The 25,802-nt window shown below is 44.2% G+C and overlaps 1 protein-coding gene across 1 annotated transcript in view; it reads right to left on the minus strand.

Moving 5' to 3' along the window:
- LOC139294195 (adhesion G protein-coupled receptor A3) overlaps positions 1-24,748 on the minus strand; it is a 139,967-nt gene extending 115,219 nt beyond the window's left edge. Inside the window, exons 1-2 of the mRNA XM_070916025.1 lie at positions 24,531-24,748; positions 11,521-11,592 (exon numbers count right to left, since the gene is read on the minus strand). Coding sequence (XP_070772126.1) covers positions 11,521-11,592; positions 24,531-24,748 — 290 coding nt within the window. The remainder of the gene's footprint in view (positions 1-11,520; positions 11,593-24,530) is intronic.
- Between the last annotated feature and the right edge of the window lie 1,054 nt (positions 24,749-25,802).

Raw genomic sequence — 25,802 nt, forward strand, 5'->3', positions numbered from 1 at the left:
AGAGATTGAAAGCATGGATGTCTACATCACTACTACTAGATGTAGTGTATGAGAAGCTTCAGCTGTGGTTGCTTTACAGTAACTGATGCTAATTTGGCCAATGTAAAGCATTAGTTACACATAAGACAGAAGACGAGGCATCATTAGCGGCAGAAAAATGACTCCCATCTAGAGTTAATGATCTGTATCTTGTGGTAAATTGTTCAGTCCTTGGTTAAAACACACTTTGTCTGCACCATTAGCACCCCCAAACAGCTCTCCAGCCAGGTTGTAGCCAGACCAAAAGTCTTGTGGCCAAAAGAGCACGCGTGAATGCGTAACCGACACGCACCTCCTGTATTTGTCTTTCACTTTTTTTTAACCTGAGGAGGTGTCGCACCTCTTTCTGGATCTGGTGTTTCGAGTGAATCTGCGTGCCCGGTTTGACCTCGACCCCTGAATATACCTGCCTTCTATTTCTGCTGACTTCTCACAATCAGAATTACTAATGAGACTTTCTGTGGACTCCCTCCGGGATTCGTCATTCACACAGCGCGGTGTAGCACGCCTGAGGAAGAGCACTGAAGTTGCCTTCCTGACAGACTAACCTCCTGGTCCCGTCAGGTCGGCCAACGGCCAGCTCTCATCTCCGCTCTCGTCCAAAGTTGCCTTTGATCATGTACAATATGCTACAAAAGAGCAGGTGGAGGGTGGAGGTCAAAAGGTCATCCCTTGTGCCTGCAGCACCTCCTTTTATCCTGAACCGTCTTGCAGCTCACTGCTCTGCCGTCTCTGAATTTGCTGAATCTTCAGAACTTTCCACCCTATCGACCGGCTGCTTTACCAAGGGGCAGAGGTCACCGCCAAGTGAGTCAAACATACAGGAAATGTGCTACTGTTCAAAGAATATCAAGGAATGCTGAATCCAATTCTATTAAGTATACAACTAACAGCAGAGTCAAAGCTGTACGGGACACCTTTATAAGAACTCCAATGGCCTGAGAAGACCCCTAACTCTCAACTTAAACCAAGAAAATCAATAAACAGAACATTTAAACGGAAATGTTAAACACTGAATATTTCAAATTGCAGTTTTGAATTGAAATTTGAATTGATAGATAATTGTGATTATGATTTTAGTCATTATGTCGTCGTCCTATTATCCACAGAAATATTACCTTAAGCGTCAACTGCAGCCTTGTTTGTTTTACTGGCTTCCTGTGTGAGGTCATTTTTAAAGCCGCATAAAACAAATGATGGGCAACACAACAACCTTTTACGGCCATCCGACCTGAGCCAACAAGTATCTGCAAATAAATGTTATAAATTACGGTTGTGTGTTATGAACTGCCGAGGTTCCAGACGGGTGGGGTCTGCTACATAATACAACAGGATGGGTGCCAAAAAGTTTGAACAATCAGAGGAAACTATTTGAAAGTCGACTTAGCATCCTTCTCTGTGATTAACTGTCTGGCATGATCTGTATTGTCCTCTGTCAGTAAGCCCCACACGTCTGGTACTCCAAACAGGATAAAACAAACTGGAAGAATTATTTGCAGTGAATACATCATATTGTGACGTTTGTGTTGGAATCCAGCTCTGAAGGGCATCAGAGTTCCTCACACTGTCACTGTGTCGCCAAATATTTGCTGTTGTTTTTTTGCGGCCCCTGGCCAGAATTTAATAACGTCTCCCACCCACTGTACATCTGGACAGGTCACCAGTCTAACACATGGACGACCACCTACGGGCAGTTCACAGTAGTCAATTTCGGATCGAAATTCTGATCGAATCAAGCCCAGAACCTCCTTGCTGTGTTAACAACTAACCAAACTAATCCGGGCATATACAGGATTCTGAAACTGCTCATAAAGAATAACCTGTAAATAGGCCTGGTAAGAAGAAAAGGTCAATATGTCTGTAGTTGTCAAGCTAGGTTGAAGCCAGGCCAATATTCCACTGCATATACTCTACTGGGGTGTCACATCTGTGTCTGGCCATGTTATGGAGCGAGCTAGCTTCTTGTCTGTCTCAGCTACTAGCAGGAGGCTAGTAGCTACAACGTGTGATGCAAGGCAAGGACCACATAACCGACAGAGCCGGCCTACTTGTACTTTAAAACTGCACGTTGTAGTGTGGTGCAGCGGTACTTTTGACAAAGTGGATCCATATGTTTACAACCAGCCTGAGATCCTCTCATGGTCCAATGGTCCACCTTTGGAATGCGACCCACCAGTTGGGAAACACTGACTTGCTTTAACAATCAACTTCACCTGTCCATCAAGACTCCAACCGTTTATAGCAGGGCCTTGTACACTGTACAAAAGCACACTGTGACACACATACTAGAGGCACACATTCTCACAAGCATACCCATAAATTATCCAGCACTCAAATAATGGCCAAAAAAATGTAATTACTGGCACTATTAATTACTGGCTTGCATTGTAAATTCAGCACAATCTACATTTCCACACAGCAATGCCCCACTCTCCACTCTGTTGGTCTGTACTCTTCTCAATCTGATTATTCACCTGTACTTTAAACACAATGCTGTTGATGAAACTCCACACTTTCAATGTTTCCCTTCCAGGGAAGAGAGGAGATTACGCCACCTGAGGCTTTTAATGTTAAACAGATAGAGAAAGCACTGAATTTGCAGTAACAGCACACGGCAGCAACATATTAGCACAGCCAAGTGGAGCAAATCAGAACACGGCGAGTCTTCTAAATAAAGCATATAGAAAATAAAATCTAAGGACTGGCTCTGATGATAGCCGGCCTCAAATAAAGGCCTGGCTCTCTCCTCAGTTGAGGTAAACAAAAGCCCTGGCGACTATTTGAGAATGCATGGTACACACACACACACACACACACACACAAATGATAACTACCTTTGGGGAGACTTGCCCCACATATCCACTGTAGATACAGCTGGAGCTGCTCAAATGAGATGAATGTTTAAACAATAACCATTTTCTACTCCCCCGGCCCCGCATGTTTGAGGAGCAGGAGCAGCCCTCAGTATAAACTCCAACATTTGTGGTTAATGTTTGAAAAGCTACTGAAGAGCTTCCCAATTAATTTAAACTGCACTGTATATCTTAGCCTGCTCAATTTCTCCCGAGCCATGTGACCCCGAGGATATCGGCCTGCTCAGGATGTGACACTAATGGGCAGATTCCTCCCTGAATCTAGATGATTACCACATCACACAGCCACACTGATACGGAGGTGTGCGCGCGCGCACACACACACACACACACACACACACTGAGTATAAATGCACACACTGACCAGACCACACACACACACACATGCTCCAGGCACAGCCTCCAGACAGAGCACTGCTTTCTCTTTGATAGCAAACAGTATTTAATCATGCAGAGTCTCATTAAATAGACCTCAATGTTGATGTAATTATTAAAATACCATCAGATTCACAAAAGGTCAAATTCTACATGAAGTACATAAACAAATAAAAGTGAAGCTTGCTGCGGCCACTTGGGCACCCATCCAAATGGAAAGTGATGCTGCATGATGTATTCGGTTGTATGCGCACTTAATGAAATGAGACAATGACAAACATTCATTAATATAACTTGTATCATATTTCTCAGTGGCGTGTTGGCGGGATGTGTGTGCGTAAAGGCACCTTGTTTCCAGTAAGTGAGAAGAATCGCGCATGTGTCAGAGGGCCAGTGGTGGAATGTAACCAAGTACTGCACGCGTTTGAAGTACTTGTACTTTACTTGAGTATTTCCATTTCATGCAACTTTATACTTCTACTCCACCACATCTCAGAGGCAAACATTCTACCTTTTACTCCACTACATTTGTGTTACTTACTTTTCAGATTACATTCTTTCATACCCTTCCTGTCCAGTGAAAACTATGTATCTTGAACTATTCTGATAAACTGAAAGTTGAAGTGTTCCTTTACGGGTTGAGCCAATTCTCCTACTTCTTAAGTTAAACACACTATCTAACCCCCCCCCCTAAAATTGACCTTTTAGAGATACGTGGTTCTCACAAGACAGCGACACATGATGCGGTAGATTAAACCGCCCAACAGTGTATAAAGTAGTTAAAATTAGCACATTACTGAATGCATGCAAAACATTTTACTGCACAATGAATACTTTTACTTTTGATACTTTAAGTACATTTTGCTGTTAAGACTTACATACTTTTACTTGAGTAAGGTTTTTTCCCAAGAGTATTTTCACAGTGTGGTATTAGTACTTTTACCTAGGATCTGAATACGTCCTCCACCACTGCAAAGGGCTTGTAATCAGGTCAGAGCAGTGAAGACACACACACACACACACACTCCCAAATGAATACACAACCAAACTACATCCAGTTTCTATCATATTTCAGTCTGGAAAAGTGGTGAGTGAAGTTAAAGCAATTAGAATTATGCAACAATGACAACTGACTAATTGTTTTAGCTGTTTAATCAAGCATACATGCCAAACATTTGGTCAGCTGGTCCACCACTGTCCTCCAGACTGACATATCTCAATAACTATTAAATGGACTTCAATGACATTTTGACATTCATGGTTACCAGGGGATGGATCCTACTGACTTCAGTGATTCCTTGACTTTTTCCTGCAGCACTGCCATGAGGTTGACATTTGTGGATTTGAGTGATTACCATAATTTCAATCAATCAATGAACTACAATAACTTTGACGATCCCATAACTTTTCATCTGGCGCCATCATGAAGTCAGAATCTTAATTTGTCCAATATTTTGGTTTATGACCAAATACCTACAAAACGAACCACATTCCCATCAACCCCAGCTTTACTTTGTGTTTGGTGCTAATTAGCAAATGTAAGCATGCCAACAAGCTCAACTAAGACGGCGCACATTGTAAGCGTTACACCTGCATGTTAACACTAACTGTGAGCATGTTAGCATGCTGATGTTAGCATTTAGCTGTAAGTGCAGCCGTGTTCACCACTTTGTGGACTTTTTATGAACTAAATGACAAATCAAAAATATAATTTATTATGAATTAAATGATTGAATGATTATGATACCAAGACAGAGGCAGATAGCCTACAGTATACAGTACATTAGCAAAATGTTTTATGTAACTTTTTCACAGAAATACAACATGCAGCAAATTTCTTACTTTACTTCTCTCATCCAACGTGTAAAAAACTCTAACTAACAAGGTCATTAAACAAGACCAAGTGTAATGTATATTGGCACCAACCCTGATGCTAATGTGGAATCTGTTTATTAAAACCATTTACTCATGTGTTAAATATTCATGGGGTCCGTTTGCAGATGCTTTGAGGGAAGGCATGGCCACACACTCTGAATTACAGCAAACACTCACCGAGACAGATGACCACCTACTGGATTGTAAATAAATACGTGTTGAAAGCTCACTGAGGAGGGGGGGAAATAGGTGGACAGTCAGACAGTTCAGTCCTATTAAACAGACTGAACGTGTACGCATTGTGACAGGCTCGTAGCTACTGCTGCCAGAGAATCAAACAGCGATGGACTTTCCTCTATGTGTGTTTGCATTATGGAAATATTACATACAGTAAGCGCCACAGGACCAGGGGCATTAATTAATACTTCAACCCTCTTGGCAAGACATACAGCACAATCAAATAGCCTATTTGAAACAGTCAACACTCATCAACGTAAAGCTGCTAATATTTTGCATACATGTTTTCACAATATATATATAAAATAATTTTTTTTTTTTTTTTTTTTTTTTTTTTTTTAAAGAAAAGATGTGAGTCTTTGCCACTTAAACGTTTCCACAGTCTGAGCCCAGTTGATTAACATTTCTCAAACACTGCTGGAGAGCAATTTATTCCGAGTGGGTGGATGAGCAGTGCTTATGGGATATTTGCTGTGAGTTTCTCACATTTCCCTTCTGCCTTAGAGGAACAGAAAGGAGTAAAAGAAAGCTACTCACTTATGTGAATACACCTTCATTTCAGCCTGCACTCCAAAATTAAAACAGTCACAAGAACAGAAGCAATTTTACAGCAGATGGAGAAAATGCTCGGAGAAACCCTGAACTGTGAAGGAGATACTTTCTTGGTGAACAGCTCAGCAGCTGTATCCTATTTTGGAACTACTGTCTCATCAGTACGAGATATTTCTATCAGAACAAAGCAGAAGTTCAAGGAGAGTGTGAAGCAAATACTTCCAAGAGATGCTTTTGATGTCAAGGCCTCCTGCTCTCTTGCTATTTTTCAAAAAGCATAACAAAACAAAAACACAAAATAATTCCCAATACTCCCAAGATGGAAATAAATATTGCAAATGTTTTCTATTAAACGATCAGGTTTCCAGCATCCGTCTGCTGCGTCGTTAATTGCGGGAGACAATCTGTGATTAACAGCCCAGAGAAGTGAAGCACAGGAGAGAGGAAGAAGAAGAATCTCTTCTCTGTGGCTCCAAACTTGGTCATTAAATGGTTTACACACAAGGTGCTCACATGTTTCGCCTCAGCCGTGACCCAGCAACGGTCTCCTGTAAAATAACAATAAAAGCATTCATATTTCAAGACTACGCTTTGATCCATGTAAGGATTCATCTTACTTCATGTCCTCTCTTTGGCAAACAAGGAAGAAAAAAAAAACACAAGCTGTGCTTTTACGCCATGAAGGAACATCTGGAAGATGTAGGCTATCACTACTGGATTGAGTTCTAAATAACTGCTTTGCACATGCTGAGAAAGAAATATGACTTAATTACACCATAATCAAAAATTAATTGTGAACAAATTTAGATTGAAAAGGTAGCTGTGACATTAGACAGAAATATTCTGGGATTTACATGTTTTTGTCTCAGTCAGTGAAAGATGTAGAATGGAAAATAGCACCAGAGCAAAAACACCATCAGTTGTTATAATCAGGAAGCTTAATTAAGAACACTGACATCATGGCACACGGATATTGACAAAGTGACGTACTAACATGTATTTAAAATCTTAGATTGACTGATCTTCTGCTTTAATCAAGTGTTATTGATTCCAGCGGATCAATAATGCTCTCATTTTTTTTTCTGCTGTCCCTGTTAATAGCTTCTGACCTTTGACCCGCTGAGGATAATCTCGGGGTCGGTTTGGTTTATGATCATGTGATCATCGAGCTTCTCCCACCCGCACTCTGCTCTCTCAGAGTCCGGACTTCACCCCGTCATACGTTCTTATGCACCAGCAGCCAGAGGACGTGTCCTTCGGCGGTTCGCCACGCCCTCATCAATCACCTCCCGGGGTGACGTATTCACGAGGAAGACTGAATAAACGTCACCTCGGCGTTGGGAACAACAGCAGTCGCAAAACTTTTCAGAGGACGCCTCCTCGCACCACCCTGACGTCTACTTCTCAGAATGAGCAATTGCAGATACCTCTGTGAATCCTGATACCGTCTCTGCCCTGAGCCGAGGTCCACTCAGTCTGTTCAGCTAGATAAGTAACAGTCGGTCAAACAGACAAAAAAAAATAGACCCCCCCCCCCGCTCTCAACAAAAAACGTTTAGACAGTCTGCTGAGAATGAAACGCCTGTCACATCCACTGCCATAACAATAAAAATAACCACTACTGTAAAGACACACAATGTGCCTATAGGAGAGGGCTTATTTCAAGAGCAGTGCCTACATCTGACAATCTGACAATAAACTTCACCTTGTCGTTATATCAACACATAATTCTGAGCTATTCTTTATTCAGTTGTTTAAAGTTATTGTTGGATTGTGTAACACTAAAATCAATCTTTTATTTGATTCAATCTTCTATTTCTTTTTTATATATTAGGTGTGAAAAGTGTGGAACAGACTGCAACACTTTTTCTTCTGACTCATTCGACATGATGTGGGTCGTGCAGATATTGTGTGCACTTAAAAAAAAAAAAAAAATCATCTTATTTTGCGCAGTGAAATGTATTTTCGACCCGATATCTCCATAAAAACCTTATCACACCACAACGTCAGACTCGATGCAGTGTAATCAGTATGAAAATGGAAAAATATGCCAGCCTCATCCGTTTCACACGGATCTCTCGCACACTGAGGGCCTCTGCGGTGGGAACTCCTGATGAAGCGGCAGGAGCTCGACTCAGTGTCCTGACGGGAGAACAGTGATGGGCTTTGTTCCTTCTTTGCTCCCATGGGACCCGGTTTGGCTGATGGTAATGGGCTTGTGTCCGTATGGGGGGGATCCAGGCCATCACCCAACATACAGGGATCCATTAAGAGGACACTAGCTGGGCTACGGAGGCAAATCCCATTAAAAGCACTTTCCCTGGGGGCTTAATAAAGCCGCTGATGTGCGTTCACGCTGGACTTGAAGGCCATGATGATGATGAGTATTAGGATGAAGCACCTAGTGAGGTTTGATAAGTTGCAATACTAAAAAAAAAACTGCCCTAGATGCACCATGGAGGGCTTCCTGCTTTACACCGTTTGCTCTTTGATTAAAGGGATGGGTAACCCAAATAACAGCAAAAACACATTTTCTCACTTTCCCTTAGTGATAGCAAGCCACGCAGATAGTCAGGTTTTCAAGCATCTGCCTCTGAGATGTCAGCCTCAATACAATGGGGGTGAATGGAATTGCATTTGTGGCACTCACAGCATTTCAAAATTACAGCTGTAGGGGAACTTCACTGATTTTACACATAAAGATCAGTTTGCTCATTATGAGGAGTACTGCTGAGCCCGAGAAAACAGTTGTATAATGTCTTTTGTGGATCTGGAGGGAGCTTTCTAAAATCTGGGGAAATTACATCATCAGGGTTGTTTTCTTAGATTTGGTTAGGCTTGAGACTTCCAAACGAATGAGCAGAAAGCCTGCATTACAAAGGAAAGATGTGGGCATTTACCACGCAGGATAATAAAAAGAATAAAGAAAGCTGTTTGCACTGTGGAAAATGTAGGATCCATTGGAGTTTGACCCATAGTAGGAACTAGGATATCCAATGTACAATGGTAAACACAATGTTACTTTAAATAATCCACAGAACAGGCTGTGGGAAGCTTTCACTGGAGCTACTTCCTACCAATAAATGAGATAAAACACTGCGTAGATTGTAGATTTTCAGAGCAATCTGAAAGATACATTGCGATTGAATTTTCATCCATACGAGCGGCTTGGCTCTGGGAATGTCAGTCGGCCCTCCGTTTTGGTCCAAACGGAGATATCTCAACAGCTATTAGATGTACTGTCATGGCATGCACTGGAACTCAGGGCCCCAGAGAAGGAATCCTACTGATTTTGGTGATCTCCCGTCTTGAACAAGGTAAACATTATACTTGTTAAACATCAGCATTTTAGCCTTGTTATTGTGAGCATGTTAAAGCAAAATGAGCTAAATGAGCAATGAAATTTCCCATCACCTCCATTGTATTGGGGTGCAGGCAGAAACATGTCTCAAAGCAAAGACAAAAATGATTTACACAGCTGGATGCCAGTAGTGAATAAGAAAACGTGATGTGTAATTTGGGCAAACTAAGCCTTTAATGACTAGATTTTTTTTTTTTTTAATCATTTCCATTTCACACAAAGAAAAACTCGCCGTTAGATCACCATGTTTCCATTCCGCCCCCCCCCCCAAAAGGTCCGCATTGTGTGCCTGTCAATAAGCCTCGGGCACAAACCCCAAACATGAAGTTGCCCCTCCCAATAAACGATTTCTAAATAAATTATATAATTGAAAATATTTATTTAATAGAAGCCGACTCCACTTTTGAAGTGATTCACACATAAACACAGGATTGTTTATGCCCCCCCACCCCCCCCCTCCAGTCTACAGCTAGCTAACATTAACTAGTAAAGATGAAAAGGCAGCAAAACGACCTTTGATTCATCATTCACTCTTTACATGCGATGCATTTGCAGAGAAACATTCCAAAGCCAGCTTGTGCTGCATCCGCAATGCCTGCAGGACGTGAAAGCTTTCCTAGCTACGTTTTCATAACCGAGCCTATTAGATGGGCGCTAAGCCCCGGATGCAGCGACGGTGCCCTTGCAAAACGGTAACACGCAAATAGTTAGGAGATATATAATAGGGAGGAGAATTCTGACCGAAACAGTCAATGGCAGACTTATCCCAACAGCCTACGTCCGGTGAGTCAGACTAAAACAGTGGTTACGTAACCTTCAAGTACTCAAACTTAAACAAATAGCACTACTCATCTGCCATCAACAGAATAAAAGGTTTAAAATACCTCGATGCCTATTTTCGCGGATAAATCATTTGATATACTTTGGCAATATTATAGAAAATATTCTAGAGAAAATGCCATGTTTGTGGTCCTCCCCATAAGTCGTAATGAGATCTGCGCCCTTACAATCGCCTGCCATTCCACCCCAACTCTCAGATCCAGTCAGGCAGGCAGGCAGGAAGTCAGTCGGCTGGGCCAGACGAGGGAACAGCTGGCCGCCACTTTCAACTCACTGAGCCTACCTGGCTTGGCATCAACTGCTTGCAACAGACAGGTCTCTGCCAAATGCTACATGTGGCGGGACGGATGGACAGGCTGTACCCAGACATGTGAGGCCAAGGAAGGGATAGGGCACGCAAAAGTGCTGCTCCAAGAGGTCAGCCCGACACACCGTTGGTGCGAGTGTCCTTAAAAGCCTCGCAATCAACTCTCCATCACTCCGGAGCTGGAGGGACGAGGGTAGAATGGCTTAATGGCACTAATAAGGCCCGCGGAGACAGGTGACATCATCCTGTAGGTCGACAGCCACCCAAAGAGGAGTGATAGAAGGGGCAAAATTATTCCACTGACATTATTCCAGTCTGAATTTAACTGTCAAGTAGTCAGGGAGACGGGGGGCCAACTGACTGTAATAATATTCAAAGCAGTCACTGATGTGTCGTGTGTGTGTGTGTGTGTGTGAGCTTAATATGTGTGCTTCTGTGTGTGAGCGAGCGTGTGCGTGCATACATCTGAGGATGATTGACTGAAAGGGACAGAGTTATCAAGCCATCCATCCCCTCCTGTGTGATTTCAGCCCCCTCTCTGATTTCCTCATCATCAGCCAATGTCGGTGTCACCGTCAGGTAGAGAAGCAGTGATCACTGGGCCGGGCCGAGGTGAAGGCAATCAATAGTTGACTTCGGGGGCCAGGCGGGAAGAGCCAGGGCAGCCATCATAGAGCTCATCATCAGGCTGCGCGCATATGGCCCTCGGGACGTTGCATATGATGTGGGGCTCATCCACATGGACTCAGTCAGTGTATCTGTCAAAGCTCCCTGATCTTGCACTGCATTAGGCCTTTAAATGCTATATATTAGCACTTTTAAGACATTTACTGTGGCAACTGAGGTTAAGCACGAGGGCTGCAAGGTGACAAACCATTGGCAAGTCTCCCGCAGGGTAAACCCTGACAAGGATCTCCTAATTCACACCATGCCCCCCCCCCCCCCCCCCCCCCCCTAATTTTTGTTTTTTGTGTTTTCCCTGCTACAGAGCAACACGGCTCCTGTGATAACAGACTGTGGGGAGGACAATACAGTAAAGAGAGCTTGATTTAAGTACTCACAGTTTTTCCAGGGCAGCCAAGCCATAGAAGGAGCCATTCCTCAGCAGGGAGATCTTGTTGGTACTCAGGTTTCTGTTTAGGGGCAAACGATATGAGGGAGAGAAGACGAGGTGAGCATACAGAGCGAAGGGAGGCACATGCGTAAATCTCACAAAACGAAGAGCTGCGGGAAATTACTTATTCAAATGGCTGATAAATTGTTTATCCTCTGACTGTCAATATGTTGGCGAGAGATAAGGATTTATGTCAGATGAAGATTGCGGCTGCGAATTGCTCATCCCGGCCACGTTTCTGCCTTGTTTACGACCGTTTGTGGTTAAGATGGGTAATGATCCAACCCAGCCCCCGTCCTCCACTCCTCCATGTCAAAATATCGGCCTAATAGAAAGGCTTGAAGAAACGCCGGTTCAGCACAATTCAATCATCCATTGCTCACATTACAACAGCAAACAAATCAATGAAACGCACCACAGGGATCTCTAAGTGATGAATTAATATTCAGAGGCGATGCAGCGCCTCCGTTTGGATTTTTTTCAGTGACAGCCGTCACTGAAATTTTTTTTTTATGAATTATGTCAGCGCTAAACAGTGAAATGAGGAACTATATGCTCTTCAGGTGATGCATTTGTCTGGCGAGAAAAGAAAAGTAGTGCTTGGACAGGACTTCCTGCCGAGTGTGTACACACTCACACACACACACACACACACTCAAAGTCTTGTCACATTATTCGACACACTGGGCCTTGAGCTTCCCCTCAAACCTTAACACACCAGGGTGAAAACACAGGCAAGAATACAATCACATAAACACACACACACACACACACACACACAATACACTTATAATGCTATACTTGTGAGGTCTTTCTGTTGACTTTAGTTATTTGCTAACTCCTACTGCCTTAATCCTCAGTGCTCTGTGGTTAACTTTAACATAAGACCTAAATCTTGTAGAAATGAGAATGACAAAATGTGAATTTAAAAGGAAGTGTAACAACACTAAAACACACACACACACACACACAGACAAACACACACACAGTACAGAAAAAAATCCCACAGTGACTTGTTAGACCGCATAAGGCCGAGTGCAAGAGACATTTCAGACACGGGATCAAGTCTACTCATCCACCCAGCTAATAACTTCCACTATGTTTGTCCAGTATAACCTCACCACACTAAGACTTAAGCACCTTAGAGCCAGTTACTGCAGGAAACACAGCAATACAGCATGACAGTGCAGGTGGTGCAGCGCGCCACGTGAGAATTACGGAATGTTTCTGTGTGGTTATAAGCAAGGGGAGTGAGGTTCGTCAAACAATTCAAAAGACTTTACAAAAGGCGAATAATGAATACAAAAAGAAGAAATGAAATAAAACAGAAAGAGGGAACACAGCCTCAGTGCAGTCATAAAGTTTAAAAGCCCTGAAATATATTTTCTAAATCAGCCCCTCACTATGGGTGATGGGCTTCTCCATGATCACAATATTTCCTGCCAAAGTTCGACCAGTTCCACCTGACAGTCTGCGCTGCTCTGTGTGAGCTCTTCTCACTGGTTTGAAGTTTTGAAGTGGGGGGGGGGGGGGGGTTCAGTTAAGAAATAGGTTTAGGTTTCACAACTCTACTGTTTTCATTCAGCCTCAGCACACTCAGAAGCTTGTTTTGAGCTAAAAACTACAAACACTCACTTGTACGTGGCCCAGCATCAAACAGACAAACAGACGGAGGACAAAGTTAGCAACTAGCTGGTAAACATACTGGAGCATTTAGCTAAAGAATTGATCTATCTACGGATATTGGACTTTGTGGATTTGTGGTGTAGCTACTTCAAGTGAATGCTAATATTGCTCCGGCTGGATGTGTCAATAAGCATATGTTTTGCCATCTCAACTTCATAAAGGTGACAACATGTCAGTGTTGTGTTTGGAGCTTGTTGCACCCTCCAAAAAAAAAAATGAATGCAGGTTTAACTATGATTGTCGTTGACTACATAATCATGAATATTGACATACTTCAAATATGAAACCAGCAGCTTTTAAATTCACTGAAGGCTTGGCCCAAAATAGCTTTTTCATTTTAATTTGATAGTCCATTTTGCTTTAGTCCAACCTTTTCTAGTTTCAGGTTTCTCGTCTTAGGTTTGTTGTTTTAAAGTTCAACCTGCTCTCCCTCTCTTCATCCACCCACACACACACACACACACACACACAAACACACATTTCAGACAAAGCTGTAAGCTACAGTACAACAGGGCGAGCGGCTAACGATTTATATTGCACTTATTCTACAGCCCAGACTCACATCATTTTAAATACACCTCAGACGGCATTTCTAGATTTCATATCTGCTCAAATATTGATTGCTCCGGGCCGGCTCTTAAATCATCCGCTGCAGGGCTGCTCTGTGTCTGTGACGCTGTGGGTTTGTGCATGCCCATGTGATCCACTGGCCAGAGAGCTGCTTTGCATGTGTGATGTTTGCGTATCTCCTGTCAGCATATGACCACACACACACACACACACACACACACACACACACACGTGCACAAGGTCAGACCCCTCTGTCACCCTCCTCCACCACCTTCCCATCTTCCTTTAACAAGGCCCTGGGAGTGATTGGCCAGGTTTAGGGGGAGAGGGGTAATTGGGATGTGTCACCAGTCTCCTCTGTGACGACAGAGCACTCGTTACGGCTGCAGGGAACGTATGCTCAATTTTAACCCCAGGATTAAGCAGTGGGATCCCACAATGCATTGTGCTGAACCGGCAAATTGCTGGCCAAACTGCGAGGGGCAGAGCAGAGCGAAACTGTGTACACTGAAAATGTCACGGCGAAGGCCCACACACTGCACAAACAGACATGCAAACTAGTCGTAAGCTCACAAAAAGAACTAAACATTTGGTCAGAAGAATGTACGAAAATTGTGAGAGAAGAAACACTGTGAGACATTTGTGAACCAAGACTACATGTTTCATTTGTGCCAGTTTATTTTGTTACCTAATTCAACACGCTTGCTTACGCATATTCTGTGGGGAAAGTACCTCTCTCTCTCCCCAGAGCGATAACTGTTGTCTTGGCAGGAAAGGCAGGATTTGAACATAGGAAGTCCCCTCTCAGCGAAAGGCCAGGATGGACACAAACGTCTGTCAGCAGATTCATGTCAACATCCAAGATATTATTTACATTTGGGTCTGCCTCAGAAGCAAACTTCCCGGGAATATCACATCTCAACTATTTCAGAATTAAACATATTTGTAAAGAACCGGTGGCCAAATCAGCCAGAATAGAAAAGATAGTGCTTAGAAAGCGCAGGACTAAATCAGCATAGTCTATACCAAATGCATATCACACCATAGGTGATACGTGGGATAGCATTAGATGATATAACTGACTGATCACTAGGTCCTCCCTTGGTTACTATTGCTACGCCTGTCAAGGTGATAACATGGGCAGACTGACCACTCGAAATTCGTAGACGTGGACAAAAGCAAGTCGATGGCCGTGGATTTTATCCGGAGCAGGGCCAGCGAGCCCTAGGCTAAAGTCTGGGTTAGCCCACTTGCCAGTGTGAAAAGCCTATATATGTAGTTAGCCGGACATGCTAATGCTTGCAGCGTAGAGCAGGCAAACGCACGCTTAAATCAATTCCTCTTTAAATACCTCGTAACGCTATTATTACAGCCCAATGTAAACCGTTTCGGCATTGTGGAGGAATCCAAGGCTTGACTGGCCTGCCGTGGCTAGTTACAGTTTCTGTAGTACAATCGCTCTTCGGAGGCTGGGTTAAGCAAGCGGGAGTGCAAAATACCTCTCTCTTTTCCCACAAATCAATCAGAATACCTGAGCTGTGTGGGAACGGACCATGAGTTTATAGAGAGCCATTTAGGGAGGCAAAAGTGTGTAAGCAACAATTCATATGGATTTTTATTGTTGTTGATCCAGACATCAATATCCAACTGGGGTTCTGTCAGTTTGGATTCATCTTGACACAAAGCTCTGCGGGAGCAGAAAATTGCAGCAGATATAGGCTAAGCCAGCATGGAGTCAACTGGACATGGTGAGAAACTACTTGGAAGACTGAGCGGGTCAATTTCGCAATGTTTCACACACAGATTTATTGAAAAATAACCAAAGCCTCTCATAATAGTTTCAGTTTCAGGGGCCAAGTGGAGATTTTCTCCTTTATTTCCATGAGATGCTCTAAAACAGCATCACTTCATGTGCTGACAAAGTGCAGCAGCTCCTTTTTTCGAAGCCACACATGGCTGGTGTGATGAAGTGAAGGTAGTCAACACTGAGATCATGGGATACCAATGCTGTCACTGTGTTTTGTCCCATGTCTCCCTTCTGTTCCCCAGACCGCTACACCTCCCTCTGTGGACGGACATCCCACTCAGGGACAGGCGGCCTCTGTTTGTGCAAACTCAAGCGTGTCCTGTGCTGTCCTGTGCTGTCCTGTCCTGTGCTGCGTGTGTGTGTGTTATTGTGTGTGCATCTGCTTGCCGACCTCTGCATGCCTATCTCAGGCTTCTGCGTAACGTCCAGGAAATCACAGGAAAAACAGAATTGAACATTATGTAAACAGCCCATGACAAACTTCTGGAGCGTCTGTCCAACTCTCTATTTACATTATCATTTATGTTCTCTGCGGATGAGCTGCTCTCAATGAGGGAGGAGGGCACCGATTCAGTATTGTCTCAGTGGGCTGCAGTGAATGGGTTGCCTGCTGTGTGTCAGTGCCAGCCGCAGCCACAGACGTGTGCAGTATGCATAAAAGACTTTTGACCATGAGTTCATATCTTGTAAATCTTGTAATTCTCTCATTTTACAAAGAGCATTTTTTTTGTGTGTGAATTTGGCTTTTCGTGAGCTCAAACTTGTAACGTTGCAAAGTTGATGTAGTTGAATAGATTGTTACTCATTCCCATTATGTCAGATGAACATATTCAAAAGTCTGTTTAGACTTTAGACTTTAGTCTATTATTTATTATTATTACTATTTCGATCCTTTATTATCATGAAAGTCCTCAAATAAAAATGCCAGCTTCTCAAATGTGATGATTTGCTCCATTTCTTGGTCTTATATGATAGTAAACTAAAAAAACTAAAACATCTGGACAATTGCTCGGACAAAACCAGCAATCTGAAGACTTCACCTGAGGCTCTGGGCAGTTGAGGGGCATTTTTCATTATTTTCTTTCAGAGGCAAAGTAATCAACAAATTCATTGAGAATGAAAATAATCTACAGCTGCAACTCTGAATCTCATGATTCCAAAATGAAAGTCTGCTTCAGTCCTTAGGCCATGAGGCCACAGTAGGAGTGATTAAACACAGCGAGCGAGATCCATATCTATTCTCCCCTGAAACAGGAGCCCTGGCTTTCTCTCTCCCTCCACGCCACAGCTGGGATATTTCTGTGAGGTCCAACTAAAAAGTCATCGCTCTGGAAACTAGCCGGGCTGCCATGCACCAGAGACATCCGACTATATTATTACAGGAGGACAGAATCAAAAATAGCTTTGGCGGACGCCATCCAGCACACCAATCATGAGGACCAAGTGGAGTAAAGATCACAATGTGAACTATTACAAACATGCGGATCCGCCGGCCTCGAGGTTTCTAGCCACTTCTCTTCAAAACAGCCGAGCCCCCTGTTATTTTAGAAGATCGAGTTACTGGACACAGCTAACCAAAATAACGTATTTCATATCTACTAACATTGACCTTGGAGGGGAAACAGACATTGCCTCAGGGGTTACCTACAGATGTACGTACTAACAGAGCACATCTGCGTCTGCCCTTCACAATACAGACTAAAACGTTTTAATGGTACAAATGCACGCATGTGCCAAAGGAGTGAGATTTATTTGAATCAGGAATCACCTCATAGATCACGTCATAGAAATGTTATGAGTGTAACATTTTGACGCTAAAGATGAGACACATGTAGCATTGCTACGTTAATAAAAGACATTATTTCTCCGAAGATCGACCAACCTTTACACTGCTGAATGTCTTCATGGCGCAAAAGGCGCTCTTTTTGATATCAGAAAGTGGAAATGCAGACCTGAATAGGGTTGGGGTCCAGTTGCTGGTTTCATCTTAGATCCTGGTCGGCAAAACACCCAGAACCGTGCCTTTCAGTTCACAAAAGGTGATTTCACATCTCATCTGAATCTTTGAGTTCAGTTCGTAAAAATGCGAGTTACTTCCAAGTGCTGAAAGGTAGACCTAAATGGATTCGACAAGAGATTCAAAAGCGGATTCAACCGTGGATTCAATAAAATCCTACTAACCCTACAACTGTTTCTGTCACCAGCACTACCAGCAATATGAGATAGAGGCTCCCAATAAGCTAGGCCATGAATCATCAGCGGACTGTCCTAAAGAGAAAGAGGTGAGAAGTAGGACATCTCAAAACCCTACAGCTACCTATCATTTCTTGGCTGGAGTCCTGAGCAATCTGAAACTATTCAGCTCACCGTCATGTCACACGACCACATAACATCAGGGACGTGCATTGACTGAGCTGAGCAACGTGTGGATGAGGTGACAAATATACAAGCTGACACATGCCAAGACTCCACATAGACACCCATGCCCATACACAGCGACTCCCTACAAAACACAGTATATACACACACACACACACACCAGCACAAAGCGCTGATAAAGGCCTGCCAAGGCTCCTGTGAGACGAGCAGGAGAGCTAATAGTGCTCCCCACTGTGATCACACCCTGCGACAAAAGCAACACGCATCAGGGTTTTAATCACCTTGTTTCACAATGAGTCAGGAAACAGGGAAAGGACAACAAGCTCCTAAGTTGGCCTCCTCTGCTCTCAAATTTATGACCCTTTAAGTTACTTCAGTATTTACTCAGCGGTGTAGGGAGGAGGCAGGGATAGCAAAGCAGAGAAGTATCCTTGGCAGAGACTGTATTTATCTTTACCTAATATTTTTAGATGGTAAGTCTGGGTTTCGACACATTCTTGGTTTTTCAAGGCCATAGCGCACTTCACAGACTTCTCGCTCCCCCGGCAGTCATGAACTCTCAGAGGTCAGAGGAATCATTATTGTCTGAAGCAAAACTGATCAGCCGTTTCTTTAAAGAAAGCACGCCACATGAACGTTAGTTACAGAGCTTTTCAGACAGCCAATCTGAAGGCCAGTGGACCTGCACAATCTCTGAGTGATGTATCAATAAACGTCCACAGACGCCTGGGAGAAACCTTGACAAAATACGAAGCCTTTGCCGGTAAAGAGATGAATCAATAGCTACTTATTAAGGAGACGGGCACCTTCTAACACGCAGCAACATTACGGATCGGCCCTGACCTCACGCTTCTTGAGCGCACAGATAGCACAAGGGGCAAGTGTTGTTGGCTTTAGAGGGGAAAGTGCCGCGGATCTAAAAGTATTACACCCTCTGGGGCTCAGACGACTGATATTGGAGAGAGCACTCATCTAAAGATGAACCTTTTTTTTTTATAAATCTGCCATATCACTGGAGATAAGGGCGAGAGAAGCGAACAGTGGGCCGGAGAGAGAGAGAGCGAGGGATTGGCATGACTCGCAGCGTGAGATGTTAGATACAAAATATTTTATCGGGGTCATTTTGGTCCCGTCTCTTCAGATTAGCAGCCAGCTCTCTATGTATATGTGTGACATATCATCTAAAGCATTTTACGCTCCCGAATGCCTGCATGCTGCTGTGTGCGCTCCCAGGGTCTGTCAGTGAGGTAATGCACAGGAAAATATGGACGGGCTATGTGCGCACGTCAATGAAATATTCATGTAGAAGTACTCAGAACTCTGAAGAGGGTAGAGCACAAACAGCACCTCGGCAGACGAGAAAAGAAGCCCCCGAGGAATAACAGCGAGGGAAAATAAGAGAGAGGGAGTGGATAGGAGAGGAGGCGAGAAAAAGAGTACACAGAACTATATTTATAGAGATACCAAAAAAATAAGAGTATGCAGAGGAGCCACTTTTAGGAAAAGAAACAAGACAATGAACTGTGTTCTGACATGCCGCGTTTGTTCGCGAAGATGCACACAGATCAACGCTAACCTCTGGCTTTGATCACGCCATAGAAGATATCACAGACTGTCCACCGCCAGCGTAGTCGCGTATTATTTCAAACCCACCAGCTATTTCACAACCCAGCTTCCTGTGGTGCCTCCTGGGTCGTCCTCCACACTGGTGCGATGACTGACGTCTTCTTGTAGTAGTTCGGAGCCCCGTCCTGATCGCTTCCCTCTAGACACCGCAAACAGCCCCTCCTGTCTGTCTCTGAAAGGATGATGATGATGATGATGATGATGAGGGCCCACAGAGCAGGCTGCTTTGTGCCAAACACCTCCAGCTTTGGCTCCGGCCCAGACCAAATGACCCTTCGAGCAGGAGAGAACCAGGGCTTTGGAGGGGCTTAGTGCGGTTCCATCAGAGAACGTGCACAAATCCAGAAGGGGATCACTTCCAGCAGCTGAGAGTGCCCTAACTCCAAAACATTTTATCTCTCCTGCAGCGCTGCAACAGTTAAGTGAAAATCTAAAAAAATATCATAAGCTGATAATAACTGGTGTTTTGTTTTAGGTCGTTTTGGCGACGAAAACTTTGACGAAAAATATTTCTTGACCATCGTCTTTTTTTTTTTTTCCCAAGCAGAAAACAAAACTAAAACAAAGTCAAAATTAACCTTTGAAGATGAAAACTATGACAAAATGTTTTACAGGTTTCATCAGCAAAAGCTTTAGCGATGATGGAAACGACAGACGAATGAACAAATTCATGTTTTGATGCAGACTTTTGTCTTGCATGCTTCTCCAGAATCGCACACTGAAACTCCTGACTGCAAAAACTGATCCTTAGCTCCCCAAAAGCATCTCTTCTGATTCAGCCGATTGGCTTGTCCCTGCCGATGGCTTAAACGTACGCGCAGTCCCACTAAAAACCAGGCAGGCAGTTGCAGTCGCAATGACAGTTGGACAAAGGTGAGCTAACATTAGCAAGGGATTCACGCAATAACGGTTTTGGTTTTTCTGCCAGCAGAAGCAAGCTGCAAAAACAGCACTTGCATATTATTACCTTTTAAGTAGATACAGCAAACAAATACGTGCCTCTTTACACATCCAGCAGACACAGAACAACATTAATTTGGAGTCACATCTCAGGCAACCTGATGAATGTCTCAGTCTAATACTCTCTTTTAGCTCCGTCTTTGGTCTCCACCAACTCCTGTGGGAAATAACTGACTCTTTAGCTGCTAAATGCTCCACTATGTTCACCAGCTAGTCGCCAACTGTGTCCTGTCTGCTGTTTGGTGCTGAGCAGGTAGAGTACAGTAGGTTTTAGGAGCCGTTTGCTAAAAAAAAAAAAAACAGCTGCCTATGCATAGAGTACTATGAGAGTGGGAAAAAAAAAAGTGAAATCGTAGACCCGAAAACCAAAGCAGTGAGCTGAAAGTCACATAGATTTGCATTTAGCTATCTTTCGTGCTCAGAGACTATTGGTAGGAACCAGCCATCTAAATCCTCTGCTTGATGTCAACTAAAGGAATATTACAGCAATAATATTATCCAACGTTTAAGCTGCTCGTCTCAAGACTAAAACTAACAATAATCAAAACCAGGTGCCAAAGTCTACGCTGCTGTTTGTTGCACTCACATTTTTAATGCTCCTGGAAAGTTCTGGGTCTGCAACCATTAGAGAATTGTGTGTGTGTGTGTGTGTGGGGGGGGGGTTAAAGTCAATTAAAGCCCCACACATCGGGCTAACTACACTCAGCAGGTACAAGTATAAGTGGTCAGAATAACATGCAAACGGTGCGACCAGGCCTGGGTGCAACACGACAGCTCCGCAGGAGGGGAAACGGCAGCAGTTGTAGTTCTTCATGAGAACTTTGTAAGAACTTTACAAGTTGTCAGTTATGTAAATGCACAGTGTGTTTCTCTTTGCATGCAGTGAAGAGGCTCAGTGACGATCAGCTGTTACCGTGCAACAAGCAGCCTTCCCCCGTCCAAACAATCCCTTTGCGGCAGTCACATCATCTCGACCGGCCTCAGCTATCAAGTGGCGTTTTTACCAAACACTTCCCATCCCAGCTCTCCCAGCGTCCTCTCTGTCACTCCCTCCATTTCCTCTTATGGCTCTTTCACTGCCTCTCTGTCTATCTCCCGTCTTCACTCTATCCCCTTGTCTCTTCCACAATCTGTCCCTCCCCCTCCCCTGGACAAGCGGTGAGCACTGCCTGAGACAGGTGTCAGCTACAATTCCAGCTGCTAGTCTCTGCAGAGAGACTGAAACCAGTATATCAGATAGGTCCCAAGGTCAACAGAGCTGTCAGGCTGGACGATAAGGAAAACAGTTGGAGGTGTTAATCGAGGGCGTTGTGCTGCACGGAGAGTTACTGTCACACTCGTGCATACAGTTAATTTCCACCTCTCTGATTTATGCTAATGTTCTTTCATTTTGCTTGTTAACTTGTTTTTCTTTGCTATTTGCAAGGCGCTGCATTATTGCAGGGTTTGTTCCTCATAAACATTTTATAGACACAATAATAAAAAAGGCAAAAAGAAAAAGCAACAAAGCCCAATCTATGCCTTTAATAAGAGGTGGCATGCGGATCTGCTGTTGGTGTACTTGAACGTGACACACTGTGCTGGAGCTCTCATTGAGGAAATGGCTCTGCAAGGAGCTCAGAGTCCACGTAGGTGGGGAGATCAGGAGAAAATAAGGAGAGCACGCGGGGGGAGACATTTGGGAGATTTGTTGGGCAGTCTACAGGGGGGAGATCGGTATGTGCATACTTCCCTTGATATATCTGTTTATTTGCACAGCACATCTAAACAAAAGAGCGAGCAGGGAGGCCACTTGGGCCTGACAAAGGTCACATTTCCTAACGCAGGAAAACTGCTTCCTGGCCGGCCAGAGCTGGGCTGTAGGATTTAGGACTGACTGAGGAATAGGCTTATTTGTTATGGTCCAATCACAACACGGCGTACACACAACCTCAAATTTCACCAGTGAACTGAGGAGAAGGCGTCAATCCGTGGGAGAGGTGCTTCCGGCGGCATCCTGTCAGTTTGACGCTTACAGGATATTTCCGAGCCTTAGCGTGATTTATCTCCGAAGACCACTTTAAAAATCTAACTTCGTTACCTGCACGCTACAAAACAGCCCCACTGTGATGAAGGCTGGGAACAAAACAAAGCCTTTAACCATTCTCCGCATAAAGGAACAAAAGCAGCTACATGGAAGCAAACACCACTCCAAATAAATTGCAGTAAGCAAAGTGCTGCCATTAATCAACCGCGCTCTTAGTTCAGAATGAGTGGTCGGCTGTAGCTTGTCGAGGGCCTTTACATTTAGTATTTGCTTTTACACTCCGAAGGCAGACCTCAAGTTTCCAAGAATAAAACAGTCTATTAATCTAGCAGTCAATCTGTGCACCTGCAGACAGAGAGAGAGAGGGGGGGGGGAGGGGGGCGTGCAGGGAAAGTTATCAACCCCTCGAGTGTTTGAAGTGCTATTTCATCTAAAAGAGAGGCAACTGATGAATACTAAGGGAGGTTTCTCACAGTCGAAGCGCAAAATCTAATTTTTCAATAACTTTGAATACAATGCAAATGATGTCCCCAAAGAGACACGGAGAAAGGCAAAGGACTTATGCAGAGGTGGCGAGGGTAGCCACGCGAGACAGGCGAGGCCGGGATGTGGCTTAGGCAGGGACAGTGGTTCTGGGGACCGCTGAGGGTCCAAAAAGCAAGTGCACTCTATCATTTAAAGTCAGAGACGTCTCTTACTAAAGCTGCCTCCGTGTATCACACCTCTTCTCAAATGTCAAACTTTCTGTTGATCAGAGCAGATCCCAGGACCGGCTGACTCTTCTAGCCCCACCAGTACGTACTGAACTTGGGAAGACCGCCTGCCAGAGCTTTGCTCCATATAGACAGAATGACGTACAAAGGACTTCAAAACTTCAACATCTCACCCCGTTGGATGGATTTGAACTTTTAAAGATGTGTGTGATGGTTGTGGCTGTGGGTCTGATCTCCTCTGCTGTAATCAGGTTGTCTTGCAGAGGAGATATTGATCTCGAGGAGACGATCTGATTAAATAAAAGGTTATAATGATAATAATTTTGCATCACAGACCTCTTGATTCTTTTTTTTCCCGATTTGCTGTTTAGTTTGGTCCGAGAGCCCACGGCGGCATCTCTGAATGTCTTATTTTGTCTCACCAACAGTCCAAAGATAAGATATATTCCATTTTAAATGATATGCAACATAGAAAAGCAGTAAATCTTCACGTTGATGAGAGGCTGGAATCAGTAAACATGGGACTCGCTTGGATTTTTTTTTTCTGGATTAAATGACTTAAACAAGGAATCAATTCTCAGAATTGTTGCCAGTTCATTTTCTGTCAATATGATTATGGGACTAATTTCTATCAGTATCCATAACACAATGAAGTTCAGTTAGATGGTCATCTCATCTATTTCATGTGTTTCTTTGCTGTTATTGCACTACTTCTATGATATGGAATAAGTTTTGGAGTTAAGCGACCTTGATGTTTTAATCTATGGCCATCAGTATGCACCTATAATACTTCTGTAGAGTTTAAGCTGCAGTTTGTTGGTTTCCCCTCTAAAGCTCATTTACCCTGGATGAAAGACTTTCTGATGAATCGTGTCAAAGCTGTTTAACCTTGTTGAATCAATTTATAACACTTAATGCTCTTGCCCATGCATTCAGGTCCCCTAACTGGGACTTAAGGGCCTTTAGGGGGCTTTGAGGCCCCCCAGTATCCCAATTTCAGAAAAAAAAGTTAACTTCTGACTTCTCACTATCATTATTTCCTACAAATCCAATACAAAATGAAAAATGTCCAAAGTTTGGTATAGGGTCCCTGGGACACACACTGCCCCCCCACTCCCCCCACCTCTAAATCTGTGTCTGTTCAGAGAGGTGCTGGCAGTGGTGTGAACCTGTTAGTGAAACCTACTCACAGGGAAACGGTTCTGTTGGGTAAGAAGCTGGGCTGCAGGGTGTCCATCAAGTCCACATCGTCACACACGACCTTGACCCGGACGTGCTGCCTGCTCAGCTCCTTGGACCTCTCCGCCGAGCAGTGACAGCTGTCAACGATCAGGTCCGGACAGTTTCTGTTGCTCAGGCTCGACTCCCACAGCCCGACCATTACGCACAGCAAGCTCAGCGCCCTCATGGTGGACTCGGGAGTTCTTTCAAATACGCGCTCCGGTCAAGTTATGTCCTCCCAGCTTCTGAGACGAGTCGGGACCATTTCACATCGCCCGCAGTGACATTAAAGTCCAGCCTGAGACCCAGCTGACGGTCCAAATTCTCCTGCGTCGCCGGTCACCTGCTGCGCTCCCAGCAGGCTGGAAACTTTCCGCGCTACTTCTGCGATTGAACCCGACACACAGAAGCGAAACATCGGCGGCGTCATAATAACTCCCTACGGTCTGTTTTGCGCGCTTCGGCATGCGCAGGGGAAAACTTCCAACGGCGCGCTTTCAAAGTCCGGACCAACTTTACTGCGACACATCCTCCCCGAGCGGCGGCGTGGATGAAATGTGTGGTCGAGGGGAAAAAGAAAACATCCACTTGAAAACCCGTCTCCTGTCGGAGCTACAGCGCGCCGCGCCGCCCTCCGCTCTCATCACCCGCTTCCTTGCGCCCTCGGACTTGTTGCGCAGTGTCCACAAGGTCCCTCCCCGCCGAGCCCCGGCCGACTGCAGCGTGGGCTTCTGAACTTCTCATATCTCAAACAGAGACACGCGAGGCCACCACCCGTTTAAATAACATCTGATATCAGTAAATCACGGACACAGGAGGCTGCTTCCGTGTATTCCTGTCACATAATTGTTAATTTCCTCGGGAGCAGCGGCGGGAGGGGAGTAAATCATCTGATCCAAACAGCAATCACAGGATGAGGTAACAATGACATGTTTCTCCACTGTGTGCCACCTCCAAGGGTCCCTGGAGGTCCCTGGGACCCAACTCTGGGATCTGCAGCGGGGTACAGTGTCTCGGCATGATTTCTCCAGCACAAACATTTACACTGCGTGATGACAAGTGTTGCTGTTTGTTTTTGTTCTCTTCATTTACTGGAGGAACAGCTGCAAAGGAACTGTTTGTATCCCTTTTCTGGAGGCCTGTACACAAACTGGAACCTGATCTAAACCTCGACTCAACTCTGAATCACCACAATCCTCTACAGTCCACTTCTTATTCCTGTAACGTTCCTGTAAGGATCC

The sequence above is a fragment of the Enoplosus armatus genome, chromosome 12, assembly GCF_043641665.1.
Source record: "Enoplosus armatus isolate fEnoArm2 chromosome 12, fEnoArm2.hap1, whole genome shotgun sequence".
NCBI classification, from domain to species: Eukaryota; Metazoa; Chordata; class Actinopteri; order Centrarchiformes; family Enoplosidae; genus Enoplosus; species Enoplosus armatus.